Genomic DNA, 15,167 nt, shown 5'->3' on the forward strand with positions numbered 1-15,167 from the left:
TCCATTGATTTATCCATATGCACTTTTCACTTGAAAAAATGTTATGATTGAACATCGTTCGGACACGATAATTATACCACATTTTAATATCTGTTGATGCAAATATATACATATTTGATAGAGTGAAAATAGATAAATAAAATAGATTTTTACTCCAATTTAATCATTTCAAACCGAAGAGAAACATTTATATGAGTTATTTATATTAAAGTTACATCATAGCACATGTATGAACATTTGTTGAAGTCATGTGATTCATTTTTTACATAATGACAATACTATCGTCATCAAAACACTACCGATTAAGTTAATCATGTGCTGCATTCAGGATTATTATGACACATATCTGCATTGTGTTTTAGAGAAAAGAATTCCTATAGAATGAATATTTGTTGTTCACGGGCATTTAGTTCTCACACAATTTTATGCTAGATTGATTTCTAGATCATTCGATCAATACTACATATAGGGATATACACACGGTTAAGTACTTGTAAACGTTATTTTTTTTAATTTTTAAACAGGATATGATTAAATATCAGCTTACTAAAAGGACAGTTACAACAAGAGAAGATTTGTGTGACATTATACGCTATTTTGATAAACAACAGAGATATAATTGTTACTATGACAACTAGATGAATGTGTTGAAATCAGCTGACTGAAGGTAAACAACATATAACTACATTCAGCGGCCATTTGATTTTGTAAGATTTGAACAGAACAAAATACGTTTTTGCGCTTCTTATTTACATTATATCCCTCTATCATTTCTTCATAACTATTTGTGTGTTGATCTGTAACAGAACATTAAATGGGTACAATGAAAACATTTTCTAATAATTTCATTTGGCTCAGTATTATGTGTAATAAAGTTTCTATTTGCATCACAATCATCTTTAATTTGTAATGTTAAAGATAGTGTGCGAACCTTTAATTATAACAATAGCAATGTGAGATATATCTTGACAATTATAAGGACAGACCTCCGAATAAATCCTTTTTTGTGCAGTCGCTAAACAAACATTTGTAGCAGATGTTAATCAAATCAATCACTGTAGAAGAAGTAACAACACGGAAGTTCAAAAAAGGGGGCATTCTTCAAAAGACAGCAACGGTATCAACGATGGTTCATCCTTCACAAGGTAAAAGTAGGAATGCCGCAGGTTCAAAAGGGGCATACTTCATAAGACAGCAGCGGAAACAATGAAAGTTCAAACAAGAGGGTATCTTTCACAAGATAACAGCAGGAGCACCAAAGATTCAAACAAGGGACCATCATTGACAAGACAACAGCGGGAACAGCGAGGGTTTAAAAAGAGGAATCCTTCACAAGACAATAGCGGTAACAATAAAGGTTCAATGAAGAAGGGAATATCCTACACAAGACAACAATGGGAATGATGAAGTTTCTAACAAGTGGGCATCCTTCACAAGACAACGGCGGAAACACCAAAGGTTCAAACAAGGGGACACCATTCACAACACAACAGCGAGAACATCGAAAGTTCAAAAAGGAGAACATCCTTCACAAGGCAACAGCGGAAAAACCAAAGGTTCAAACAAGGGGGCATCATTCACAAGCGGAGAGCGGTAACAATGAACATTCAAACAATGGGACATCCTCCACAAGAAAACAGCGGTAACAATGAAAGTTCAAAGAAGGGGACATCCGTCACAAGATAACTGCGGGAAAGAAGTATACAAAGGACAAACCGTACAGAACGGAAGAGTATAAACTATAAAACAACTAAACTTCTAATTTATGTTGGCATGTTATTTATCAAATCTTTGTTCCTGTATTTTTGCAATTTCGCTATGATTATAGTATCAACGTCAATTTAACAATGAACACAATTGTTTCACTGGATTCATATAATTTGAATTTTATGTACAGAAAAGATGTTTTGTATTTCTATTATGGCAGTCATTCTAAATACATTTCTCAGAGTAGGTGGCAATAAACCTTAAGATCAATTTAATATAGAATTTTGCCTAATGTACATCACGCTTTAACAACGACTTAACATTCTACACAATTAATGATCTTGAGCCTTGTGAAAAAGAAAAGAAATTTAGATCATTAATCTTTTAGGTGTACAAATAAACCACATTCTGATATACGCAGAGGACATCAAGACTGAATTATAATATTAGTTAAGTCCATCTGGGTTGTTAACTGTACTACCTCCATGCAATTAACAAATGTATATGTTAATGTGTAAGAGGTATATATATTCGCTTATAAACACACTATAGTAAATGTAATCATTTTGTTAATGTCAATGTGTTATGAAAATGGGTTTTAGCTGACAAATAAGTATTTCCTTGAAACGAAAAAAAATTTAGTCAATAAAAGAATAGAATTTTGCTCGAAAATGAACTCGATCAACTGATGAATAGTCAATTAACAATACGAATGAAGCAAGTAGCGGATTATTACACGATGTCACACGTAGAACACGCGTTGATTTTTTTTTAAAGAGTTGAGAATTCAACAACGTCACATCGTATGTTTACGACGTTATATTGGAAGTTCAATGTGTTCCAAGCAGATTACAAAAAAAAACGTTATATGACTTCTCGATGATTGAATCCTTATATCAAAACTGACTTTTAATCAGGACCAGATACTCACCCATTAACTCCACCTTACCATCAAATTTGAGACACCAGGTCTGTACCTACGTAAGAAAGGTCAAACTGAATATTCAGAATAACAACAATATAGCAGAACTCAACCGCAACAGTCCAAACACAATGTATCCAGGGGTAGTCTATACCAACATGCAAAACAAAAATGGAAATTAATGATACTCAAGTGATAGGCAAAACCTACATGCAGAAGGAAAAAAATGAAAAGTTGAAAGAAAGCTGTTCTATATAACAAATGGTAATATCAGCCCAAAATAAAAGTTGGAAACAACTATTGTGGTATTGACTCGGTATAGACATTCCCGTGGGAAATGGTTGGTTTATACAGTTTTTATTGTGTGATAAACCCCCACTTCCATTTCGATCAATTGACATATATCGTTTATGGAGTCAGATTGTGCAGTTGGATCTGATATTTATGTGTCGAAAGTTTTCTCCATCATTCAATATAGTGAAAAGTTGGAAGACCCACGGAACAGAAAGTTGAAATCGGATTGCAACCAATATCGTTTATAACGTATGACCTATCTTTAAAAAACCAAATACCAAATTTGAAATTAATCCGGTCTGTGGGAGATTAGATTATTGTACCGAAAATTTTCTCTATTACTTAATATGCTGAAAAAAGGGAAAGTCCCATGAAATTGAAAGTTGATAGTGGACAACAACCAAAATCTCTTAAAATGTATGCCGCATCAATAAAAATCCACATACCAAATTTGAAATCAATCTGTCAAGTGGGAGCTGAGATTTTTGTGACAAAAATCAGGACCAATGAATGACGGACGGACAAAATGATTCCAATATACCACTCACTCGTTGAATTTGGTATGATATCAATAAAGTTGTATACAGAACATAAAAATATTACTTTAATTTTAATCTAATTTAATTTTATTATTACATGTATTTGTTTTGTTTGTTTCTTTTTCAATAGATCTTCATCTGAATTTTGTTGCATGCCCTACTTTTTCAACCACTCAAGACGTTGCTTCAGCAGTCCACTAAACTAAACCACTTAACTCGTACGATTATTGTCTCTACGAATGGTTCGGTTGTTTTATTATCAAATCAGAACTTGAACATTTCAGACATTGTAAGGAATATTACCTGCAATAAAGACATGTACAGTATATTCAAGTTATTTGGAATTTCATACTGTTGTTGGGGATATTTGAGACACTCTTTGATTTTGTTCTTATGAATGTATTAAATAAAATAAAAAAGTCTACTTTCTTTTAACAGCAAAAGCAAAATAAAAAAAGGGTCAAATGAAATTGACTACCTATTAAGATGAAGAAGGGAGAAGTTGACAGCTGTTGGGGATGGATGGTGGTTTTGGCGGCTGCCTTAAACAGAATTATAATTTATGGTGTCTCGTATTCAGCTGGTGTTGTTTATGTCGCTATTTTGGAAGTATTTCAGGAAGGAAGTAGTATCACCTCTTGGATTTCATCCTTAATAACAGCTGTTGTGTTCTTCACATGTGAGTAAACTTTCTAGTTTTCCTTTCGATTGTAATAATAGAAATAAAATAAAATCTCTCTAAAATGTTATTGGAGTGTTAATTATTTAATCAAGACTAGGTTTAAGGACAATTGGTTTCTCCCATGAATCCTATACTGGGATAATATATCACATGGCGGGAACCATTTTGCCCAATATGCAATCCCCACCCGGTTGAAAAATTGCGTGCATTATCTAAACAGTTCTTTTGAATAGGAAAAGTAGAAAATGAAAATTGCATGTTTTCAATAGTTATTAATACTAAGAAGCAGTTCACAAATAAAAAAAATATATCAAATATAGAAAAGACTGTGTCACATCTTTTCCTTTTCATTTAATCTTTTGGGAAGCGAAAAAATAATTCCTAACTCAACATGACAAACCGAACAGCCATGGATGACATTCTTAATTTGAGATATCTTTGAAGAAAATGGGAAGACGCTATCAGTCTTTTCTGTTTAAACCCACACTCTTTTTTATTTTTTTTTCTAAATTCGGTACCATGTTACTTGACTCTTCATGAGTTAATGATGTATTATTGTAGTTTATTTACTATAAAGCTGTGTTTATTGAGCAAGTGGAATGTATTGAAATAATTATGTATAAAATCATGTTCTAATTGTGTGTTTGTCAAAATAATGTCTAAACAATTGAATGTGATGTGGTAAATAAATGGCAAATACTACAATAATTTCAAGCTTTTCGCAGAAAGTTTATACTTTCCTCTGAAAACACGACTAACCATCTAAAAAACAACAGAGAAACATGAATCAATCATGAATATTACCATACCAAATATATAACAAATATTTGTTAAAGTATACAACTAGTAAACGCCGTTTATTTTTTTTAAATGTATATTAACGTTTTGACTCTTAAGGAATAAGTAATAACACCCCTAACCATTAACTTCAGGTCCATTGTCAGGATATCTCATTAAAAAAATTGGCGAGAGGAAGGTTTGTTTTCTTGGCGGTTTGATTGGTGCAGCGGGAATGATATCTTCGGCTTTTGTTGAGTCTGTCACAGCTTTGATTGTTACATATGGGATAGTTACAGGTATACTAGTTTAAATAAAAAAATGAAATACTAAAGATATAATTGAGAACATTTCAATATAATCAGAGCACCAATGATTTTAAGTATTTCTCTGTATAAGAATCATGCAAAATATTTATAAGGTGTGGCACACGAAGAAAAAAAACGCAGAGATTTTATTGCACTATCCAAATATTTATGCCTTATAACCTCAAAAAAAAGTTGTCATAGTGTTTGTGAAGTTTGTTCTTTTAAGATATTGATAGGTCAAATTTTGTTGAAATGCACTCTAGGAAATGATAGACGCAGTCGTTATAGTTTCACTTTTTACTCTTTGATCTTAAGGACGCTCTTCTATGGAAACACAAATCTCCTGATCGCAATTATGGTTCCCGATTGGCCAAATACGGCTGACTTAGTGGCGTTCGTAAAAACTGTATAGAAAATTTGAAATAGCGGTAAAAAAATAATCGAAAATTTGACATTTCATGACATGTGTTATTTTCTTGAAAGAAATGTAGAAACTTATAAAAAGAAAAAATATTAATGCGTCGACTATCTTTTTTAAAGATGGTACTTGTTTACTATATAACAAGCAAAAACATCTACGTCACAGATGCTTCAGGATAAATTTAAATAGCTTTTCTGTTGTTATCTAGATGTATTGAATTTATTTGAGACAAAACAGACCATACAGAGAAAATATTGTGCCACGCATTGCCTGATTTTTACACATAATGGTACTTGAAGTGTTAATTCACACATTTCAGTATAAAACACCTTGTTCCTTTATCTCGAAATTTATTTTTATGTTCGTAGTTTCAGTTGTCGAAGGAAGGTGTAGATTTAAAAATAACTTTTACACTCATGTCTCATGGATCAAATAAAAACTTAATGTTATCATACGTTTTAGGTGATGAAATATTTTCCAGGTTTTGGCTGTGGCCTGGCGTTTATGCCAGGTAGTGTGACAGTGGCGAAGTATTTTAAAAAAAGTCGAAATTTAGCATTAGGTATAGCATCAGCAGGCGGAGGAGTAGGTTATTTCGCGTTCCCGCCAATTATAGAATTTTTAAACAGTCGCTATACATGGAGAGGAATGTTTCTGATTCTCGGTGGAGTAACTTTAAACTTATGTGTGTTTGGTTTATTATTCCGACCTTTGAGGAAAAATGACAATGGAGAGCAGAAATCACAAGAAAGTGGTTATTCTTCAGAAAGTCAGGAAAGTCAATCTATACATGAAACAGAAAACATCAAAATAAAAGATGAAAAAATAACACCAATACAGAACACCCGCCAAATTCAAGACGAGGACAAGGAATTTCTTTCAAGACACCCATATTTAAAAATGCCCTCGTTTTATATCCTTATGGTGAACAGTTTTATGTACCAATTAGGAGCATCGATTATTTTAGGTCATCTTCAGGCTTATAGTATATTTCAACTTAGGTTTACAAAAAGTAATGCCGCAATATTATATACGCTTGTTGGAGTATCCGTCCTTATATTCAAATTTCTAAACGGTGTGTTGGCACATATAGAAACGGTGAAGTTCTTTAGGCCTATTTATCAGTATATATTTTTCTATTTACTTGGAGGAATCTCAACCATTTGTTTACCAATACATTCTGTGAATGGAATTTATTTCTATAGTTTAGTTTTTGGTATGAGTTACGCAGCTTGTGGTGGGTCTTTGGTTCCCGCTATATTAATAGACATTGCTGGTGTAGAAGCATTTGGCTTTCTCTATGGTGTTGTGCTGCTGGCACTCGCTTCTGGACAGTTACTAGGTGCTCCAATAGCAGGTAGGTATATACCGTTTTGACCTACAAAAACACATTGCATACTTTGGTTACTATTTATCATTATTGAAAACGGAAAATATAAATTATAGAATATAATTTATTTGAATGACAAATAATTACTATGTTGCATATCTAATCATAATTCTTAAATAAAACCAAATAAAAATGAGCCACAGGAATCTGCTGTATAATTGTATTATCTTTTTTTTTTAATTTTAGGTCTTCTTTATGATAATCTTCAGTCTTATGATGCTGCATTTATACTTGCTGGATCAATGATGATTATGAGTGCTCTTGTGATGATTTACCCTCTAAAAACTGATCTGGATCCGCTTAGTGTTCCACATATGTCGAACGTTTTTGAAATTGAAGTTGAAGAAATTGATACTGTTGAAGACTCCGTTTCCACAGTCTTTGATCCAATTTCCGTCTCTGTCGTCCAAGGAAGTAGATCTAGTCTGCATCGAAACTATGGTCAAAGTTCTCGTAATCTACATTCCACTTCTAAATATTCTCACAGTTCTCATGGACTACATCGCATAAGTAAACACTGTGATAGTTTTGAAACTTTAGAAATACAACCTAGATCATCTAGTTTCAGTGTAAGGAGATCCAGTGTATACAAAGGATCACATTATTCAACCCTTTCTCCCACAGACAGTCAACGTGACTAAAGTTTGATGCAGTTTTTTTTTAATTTGTCTTTCGGATTTGATCTCCATATTAGTTAGTTATTTTTATTATGAAGTCGAGTCAAAATCTTTTTATTACTTTACTTACTTTTCGTCTTCGATAATCTTAACCGTTTGAACAACAACTCGTATCTATTTTGTTAAACTGCTTCTCTAATACAAAATTTTCGAAATTTATCATTTGTCTAGGGAGTCGTTGTATTATTTATTCTTTGTTTCATGACCGACCTTAAGATTTTCACTTTTAATCAAATTGGATTTTAATTGCATGTGCAAGTACCTGGATCATAAAGAGGAAAGCATGATGCGTGACCGCACAATTGACTTCTAGCAAACGAACATTATCACGATTACTCGCATCATCTACAATCATTTATGTGTATGATAATAATGTATTTGATAAGGGTTTTTCTCTTACTGGCTTCATCATAAATTCAATAACTGTAAATAAATCATTTAACAATTCAGTAAACAACAGACGTATTTTGGGGCAAAAAGATAATTATATATGTTATTTTTTTTTTCAATTCATGTATGTTTTCTCATATTTTAAAAAACTAAGTGTGAACATGAGAATTCATAACTCCAAAATATGTTCGATTAATATCAAAATTTTTAATGGGTGCTATAGACATTTAAGGTATTGAGAGGACGTATGGACCCAAAAGAATTGAGGATAAGAAGGTTATTTGATATTGAAAATAGAATATTCCAATTAAACTTACCGACTGACCATCCTTTTAAATCTCAATTGTTCATTTCTTACAGCTAAAACAGCAAATTATATTGTTATTTTGAACACATTTAAAATGCAGTTCTACATGCATTGCTACTTATTTCTCATATTCCAAAAAATTAATTACATTATTTTTATAGCATTAAATATCTGACTTAGATAGTACAATTCTTTAATATATTTCCCATGTCTCTGAACTCTATTGTCATAGTTCGCCTCCATGTTTTTCTTGGTCATCCTCTGCTTCGTTTGCCATCTGATGGTGTCCATTTGACAGCTACTCTGACGATATTATCTGCCTCTCTTCTGTTGACATGGCCAAACCACCTTAATCGTCTATGTTTTATCTGGATCATGATGTCAGTTTGACCAGTCTTTTCATACAATGCCAGGTTGGTGATCTTTTTTGGCCAATATATTCTGGAGATCTTTCTCAGGCATTTGCTGTGGAATCCTGAGAGTCTCTGGCTGTCTTTCTGTGTTATTCACAAACTACACAAAGAATTAACAATTTCATTTATACAGAAACCAGAAACGAATGGCAAGAACCCATTAAAGATCAGAGGTGAATTCAATTGCTTCGGAAGGATAAGCATTTCAAAACTGTCAGAAACTGTTCAGACAACTGATACATGTTGTCCGACTCTGTCATAATTTGTCATGGGACGTGACAGCCTCTATCTGAAACTATTCTAGGTAGAACTATTCTGTTTGACGTCATTCTGAAGAGTTTCTACCGAGAACAGTTCCTAGCAGTTCTTGACAGATTATAATACTACTTTTCTAAGTTGTGTCATATAGATCTGTTTTGGTTCATTTTAATGTTTTATTAAGATTGTCATTTTTAATCGAACATTCTATTTCTAAATCATATCATGCAGAAAAGATTTACTGTTTTATCTTTAGCTTAATTTTGAACAGTTGTCATTTTTAATTGGACTTCCTGTTCTAAATGACGTGACGCAGAATAGTGTCATCAACTGTCCAGGGTTATGAACATATTATTTTTATTTCTTTGTCAGAATCCAAACAAAGTCTGTGAAGGTCTTGTCAGGGAATAGGACAAAGGGTTTCACGACCCAGGTAAGCCTCTGACAGACCCTGTCAGGAAACTTAACTGTTGTCTTAGAACAGTTTTTCTGTTGGATTCTTACAGAATTCAAGAGTGGTTAGAAGTGATCACAACTGCAGCTCATTGTATAAAACGAAAAAAACTAAACACGAGTTTGCCGCTCCCGTTATCAACAAATAATTTGACCAACATCCTGTATCATACAACCGTTACGGACAAAATCCCATCTAATTTCAAAGATAAATCCATAGATTATTTGATATTCATATACTTCACCAGTTGCATCAAATATTTTCAAATGCAATAAGCTATTGTAGGACATAAAAAAATTTGGCCTAAATGACCTGACTGTTCCTATCATGATTCTCCATCTTCCCATACGTCATTAAACGAGATTTAGACATCGTAAAAAACGAACCCCTCCATACAAATTTACCATGCTCCATATATTGATACTATTACTTTAAGATTCTTTTGGATGCTGTTGAGGCTACGCCAATACAAAGATTAAACGAGATTTCATTGTCAGAGAGAGTTAAAACTGTGAGGTCTTTGATTTTGAAATGTATGAGAGTTTTAAGTAGGTAAATGAGTATTAGTGCTACACAAATAGTCAAAACAATATCAATTATATATGACTATTATGTAGTTGTACCAGCATGCAAAGCCCAGATAACATTGTATTTGTTTACAAGACATCTACAATTACATCTAATGTTTGTCATCGGAGGTGGATGTAGAAAATACTAGCAGTATCAAGACCTAAAGAAGAGATATTAAAAACCATAAATCGTTCTATTCTTTTTCACTCTCTCTACAAAAGTCAATGATTGTTATTTTCCGTCCATACATAGATTTAAATTCCATACTAAGAACGCTCGATACCTGGATCTGCAAAATGTACCACTGAACAACTTCTGAAGCGCATCAACTTCCATGCATACAGCTGTCAAATAGGGTGTCCAGTCTCATCATGACAAATGTTACTCTGGTAGTGGTATCAACTTGATATTGATCCTGACAAAATATGAAAGATCTTTTTAAATCTGGCAATGCTAAATAATTATCGGAATAAAATAAAATCAATACCTATGAATTTTCACCTCTTTATACTACCTTTCCCTATATTCAGTTGACATTCCGACTCAAAACATTATGTATTCTAAGGAAGAACAGAGGCTCCCAGTAGCCTGAATAGCTCACCTGGTTGAATTTTGCCTTTCAATGGCAAGAAAGTAAACAAGAACTTGTCCAACAATTTTGACTCAAGAAAATTTTGATAGGACTTATCATTAGGACCATTTCAGTAAAAGAAAGTCTTAATCTGTCATAGTTTTCAAGACATTGGCTGGAAACTGTAAAAAACCCTGTCATTTTCCCGTCAAGGGCAATAACTCTTATAAGAAGGCGTTTGACAAATTTTATACCTGAAGACTTGTGGTCCTCAAAATAAGGATCATTTCAGCGATTGAAAGAATTTGGTTAAACCTAACGGTGTTGGCGATATATGCGAAAAACTACTGTGTGACCCCTATGTTCTATTTTTAGTAACAGTGGCCATGTTTTTCGACGGATCAAAAAACCCCACTTCAATTCCATGCAGGATACCCCAAGAAACACTTATCCGAATTTTGTTTCAATTGGTAAAATAGTGTCAAGAAAGAAATAACATTAAAAATAGCAAACAAAATTTTGAAAATGGGCTTTATAGATTAGAATTAAAATTTGACCGCAGATAGATCTCATCATGCTGAACACCTTTACTCCTTTCAAAATGGTCTAAACATAATCATTTTGGAGATATACGCGAAAAACTATTATTTGACCCCTATGTTCTATTTTTAGAAACGACGACCATGTTTTCAACGGATCAAAAATCCCCACATCAGTTCTATGCAGGATACCCCAAGCAACATTCATACCAAGTTTGGTTCCAGTTGGTCAAGTAGTGTCAGAGGAGAAGATTTTTTAAAGAAATAACATAAAAAATAGCAAAAAAACGTTGAAAAAGGGCAATAACTCCAACATGGCTTAATAGATTAACATAAAAATTTGACCGCAGATAGATTTCATCATGCTGAACACTTTTACCCCGTCAGAATTTGGCTTAACCTAACCGTTTTGGAGATATATGCGAAAAACTACTGTCTGACGGATAAAAAATCCCCACATCCGTTCAAAGCAAGATAACCCAAGAATCATTCATACCAAGTTTGGTTCCAATTGGTCAAGTAGTTTCAGAGGAGAAGAGTTTTGAAAAATTGTTAACGACGACGACGGACGCCAAGTGATGGCAATAAAAATGGAACATCTAGATATAGATACGTAGTATTTGGCAGATCTTCATCCTTTGTAAAAAATCGATTCTAAATTATCACCTTAATAAACCGAAGAATATGTTTACATTAGTCCTGGATTTTCTATGGACAAGATACTTGTTCAGTGAGGTAAACATGTTTTTAACAGAAAACCGGCATTCAAATTGAAACATATTGTGCTCCGAAACTTGCTGATCTGCTGATCCATCACTTCACTCTTATGAAGCTGACTTTTAAATTTGTTCTTATCCAAAAAAAAGGAACACATGGTTGCAAACACTTCTCCACATGGAATTAACGAGAAAAAATAATTCATTTTTAGGTCTTGGTCTAAGGCTGGTACAGCACTACTTGCTATACATCAATACGTCGTACTACTATATTTGGATTTTTTATTTTTTTAAATTGTTTTCCACTGTTAATTGTAACTTTGATAAAAATACTCTCTGTTATTTTCATTCAGGCTCCTTATCAGTTGCTTATGTGAGCCTTTGATAAAGGTACAATCACCCACAGCGTACGCGATTCAGCTTCTGAATCTGTTTTGATCTTGAACTTTGGGAATTTTATGCTCATATAGTTTTATGAGTTTTATGCTTGAGAAGGATATCAGTTATCCGAAATATTCAATTTAAATTTTACCATCTTCTGGAGATGTTAAACATATTTAGACGCTTATTTAATTTATTGTTATGTTTCGCATCGTTTTTAACGACCCATCACCCCGTAAGAGTGATTGTTGACTATTATTTAGACGATTTTATATATAATCGTTAGTTAAACGTCTAGATGAACTCCGCGGTCATTTGTTATCGCGTGGCTATAAATCAACAGATATAGATCGGGGATTTGAACGTGCTAACATCAGCCGTAAAGATCTCCTCGAGTACAAACCTAAGAAAAAGAACAAAAGGGTTCCAGCATGTAACACACCAGGGGTACCCCATTCAACCACCTGGGGCACACAACCCAGTTGCTCTGTGGGCAGAGCGCCATAGCTCCCGGCTAAGGTTCTGAGCACTATTAAGTGGCCTTTTACGACAAGCTTAGCGCTGCTGCAGGTCTATTCTTTAGACACCCGGACCTGCACGGGGCGAACACAAAGAAAGAAATTCTACCCTTTATAATTGACATCATTCAAACTTTCGACAGTGTATACCATTAAGCCTTTGGGTCACAATGGAATTCCAGATAACAATATCTCAATCACAATGGTGATGTACCACGGGAGCAGGTGCTGTATACTGTAACTTTTCAAGATCTTCAAATATCAGCAAGCATAACAAGTCAGGATTTTGTCTTGTTCTGTTCTTGTTTTTGTTTTGGTGTTATGGGTTTTGTTTTGCTTATTTATGGCAACACCGCCTGCACGAAATCCAGCGGCGCCCTAGACCACTCCGCCAGCTACACTATAAATATAGCTTTCCATGTTGCCATAAATGTCACAGCGGTATGAGTTTGAGTCTTACATCGTTTGGAATTTTTCATACCTTTCTATACGTTTACTTTTTCTTCTCTGTATCAATTTGATCCGATGGAACAGTGTAGAGAATAGAGTCGTCACATTCTGAGACGTTTGTATTTTAATTTAATTTAATTTAATTAAAATACTTAAACTTATTTGTGAGTATTTCCATGGGTTCTTTCCTGCAAAGTGTATTTTCGAAAACAGAACATTTTTCAATATAAAATTACAATTTGTGAATGAAGTCTGTCCTTTTGTTGTTCGATTAATTGAGTTTATTTTTGTTGAAAACATGAATTACGAATTGTCTTATTGGGCGTTTTCCTTTTGCCTCAAAGTTGAGGCATTTTGCGTCAGCACTCCTTTACCGCCAGTTTACTTTTCGATTTTCGTAATTAAATTGCGCCAATAACTAATGATCATTTTGACCCAGAAGTAAATTTACATTTTTGCTACATTAGATGCGTGTTGTGTTTAATGTATGTTATTCACCATTATTTTTTATATCTCTTTATAATTGGTTGTTCATCTTGTATTTTAAGTCAATCTAAATGACTGCATTACTAAGTTACATCCGTAAACCAGTGAATATTGCCTTCTTTTTTAATCATCTATAGGGCATGTTAGTGACAGATGTAAGAACTTTTAAACCATTAACATATATGTTATCCAGTTATTTCTCCTTTCTTTTTGTTAATTTTGAATTTTAAAGTTGAAAATTGAAAAAAAAAACCGAATGATTACAATCAAATTAAAATGAAAATAAACAAAAATTATAATAATTAAATTATTTATATTTGGTTTTTATTCTGGATTCGTTTTTAAATATATATGTATTTTTTTATGTTTCTTTTCTTTAATTCATTTCAAATTGATGTTTAGTTATTTAATTTCCTTGTTTGTATTAGGACCGTTAAAGATATTTTTGGGCGGAAAAGGACTACGCGGAAAAATATTTATTTGGCGCAATTTAACTACGATTTTATATATCCAATTGGCGCAAAAGGACGATGCCCGTCTTATTGGTGTCATAATCAATCGATCTGTACAACTGAGAACAAACCAAGGTTTCTAAAGGGTGCCATCGCTTTGGATAATCATAGCATGATAATCAAATTACAAGTTTGTCACATATATGCTACTCTAATAACATATAACTCTTAGGATTTATTCCTACGCCTCACGAAGTGTAACATTAACTGTCTCCTATGAGAAATAACAATTTGATTTATTTTGATAAACGTTGTATCAGTTACAATTCGTTTCCCAAGAAAAAAATACAGCAGTAAATTTCTAGACATCTTAATCGGTAATGAAAAGATATGCGATAAATCAATTTGAAATCATTTGTACAAGTTTGACATAGCGGAAGAATTTTATTTTGGTTGTTCATTGTTGTACCAGGAAAGGTGAAATACTGAGTAATGACTGCAACCGTTTATAGGTCCCTGGATAACAATTGTAAAAACAATTAGAGATTAATTCTTTTGTTGTAGATTGATCGACTAGGGATTTATATTTTACGGTTGCCAATAAAATATGACATTACAATAATAATAATATTCAATTCAACAATATAAAACTTAAAATAAATATTTGGTGAAAATAACCTAGTGTAATGATGACATGGTTGTGGAGAAATTATTTCCTGAAATTGGTTGGATTTTCGTTTCGGTTTTTTTACCCTTGAATTTTTTTATTTTTTGTTCTGTAACATTTTGTTGCCTCACTTTTTTTCTTACAGGAGTCCGTAGGAAAGGTTTCAAAAAGCTTAAAACGTTTTTAAAAATCATGTTTTGCATAATATATTTCAGCTGAACTATGCTTTTAAATGCATTTTCTCCACCGGATCTGTAGTAAGTATTGTACAATATGTA

The 15,167-nt window shown here is 33.0% G+C and overlaps 1 protein-coding gene across 3 annotated transcripts; it reads left to right on the forward strand.

Moving 5' to 3' along the window:
- The first annotated feature begins 314 nt into the window (after positions 1 to 314).
- LOC148624509 (monocarboxylate transporter 13-like) lies at positions 315 to 8,597 on the forward strand. 3 transcript variants are annotated; one of them, XM_088567138.1, is made up of 5 exons: positions 315 to 667; positions 3,901 to 4,141; positions 5,077 to 5,220; positions 6,132 to 7,007; positions 7,227 to 8,597. In XM_088567138.1, the coding sequence occupies exons 2-5, from the start codon at positions 3,949 to 3,951 to the stop codon at positions 7,679 to 7,681; spliced, it is 1,668 nt and encodes a 555-aa protein (XP_088423264.1). In that variant the 5' UTR covers positions 315 to 667; positions 3,901 to 3,948; the 3' UTR covers positions 7,682 to 8,597. The 3 variants fall into 3 exon arrangements, with proteins under 3 accessions (XP_088423264.1, XP_088423266.1, XP_088423265.1); XM_088567140.1 differs by having other exon boundaries at positions 321 to 667; positions 6,113 to 7,007; XM_088567139.1 differs by having other exon boundaries at positions 325 to 707.
- Positions 8,598 to 15,167: the final 6,570 nt, after the last annotated feature.

The sequence above is a fragment of the Perna viridis genome, chromosome 2 (genome assembly GCF_037379345.1).
Source record: "Perna viridis isolate PV_CMFRI_1.1 ecotype Kerala chromosome 2, ASM3737934v1, whole genome shotgun sequence".
NCBI lineage: Eukaryota > Metazoa > Mollusca > Bivalvia > Mytilida > Mytilidae > Perna > Perna viridis.

Coding starts and splice junctions, on each gene's coding strand:
- LOC148624509 (XM_088567138.1), top strand. CDS start 3,949: ATGAAGAAGGGAGAAGTTGACAGCTGTTGGGGATGGATGGTGGTTTTG. Junction 5,221..6,131: donor TACATATGGGATAGTTACAG/GTATACTAGTTT, acceptor AATATTTTCCAG/GTTTTGGCTGTGGCCTGGCG. Junction 7,008..7,226: donor ACTAGGTGCTCCAATAGCAG/GTAGGTATATAC, acceptor TTTTAATTTTAG/GTCTTCTTTATGATAATCTT.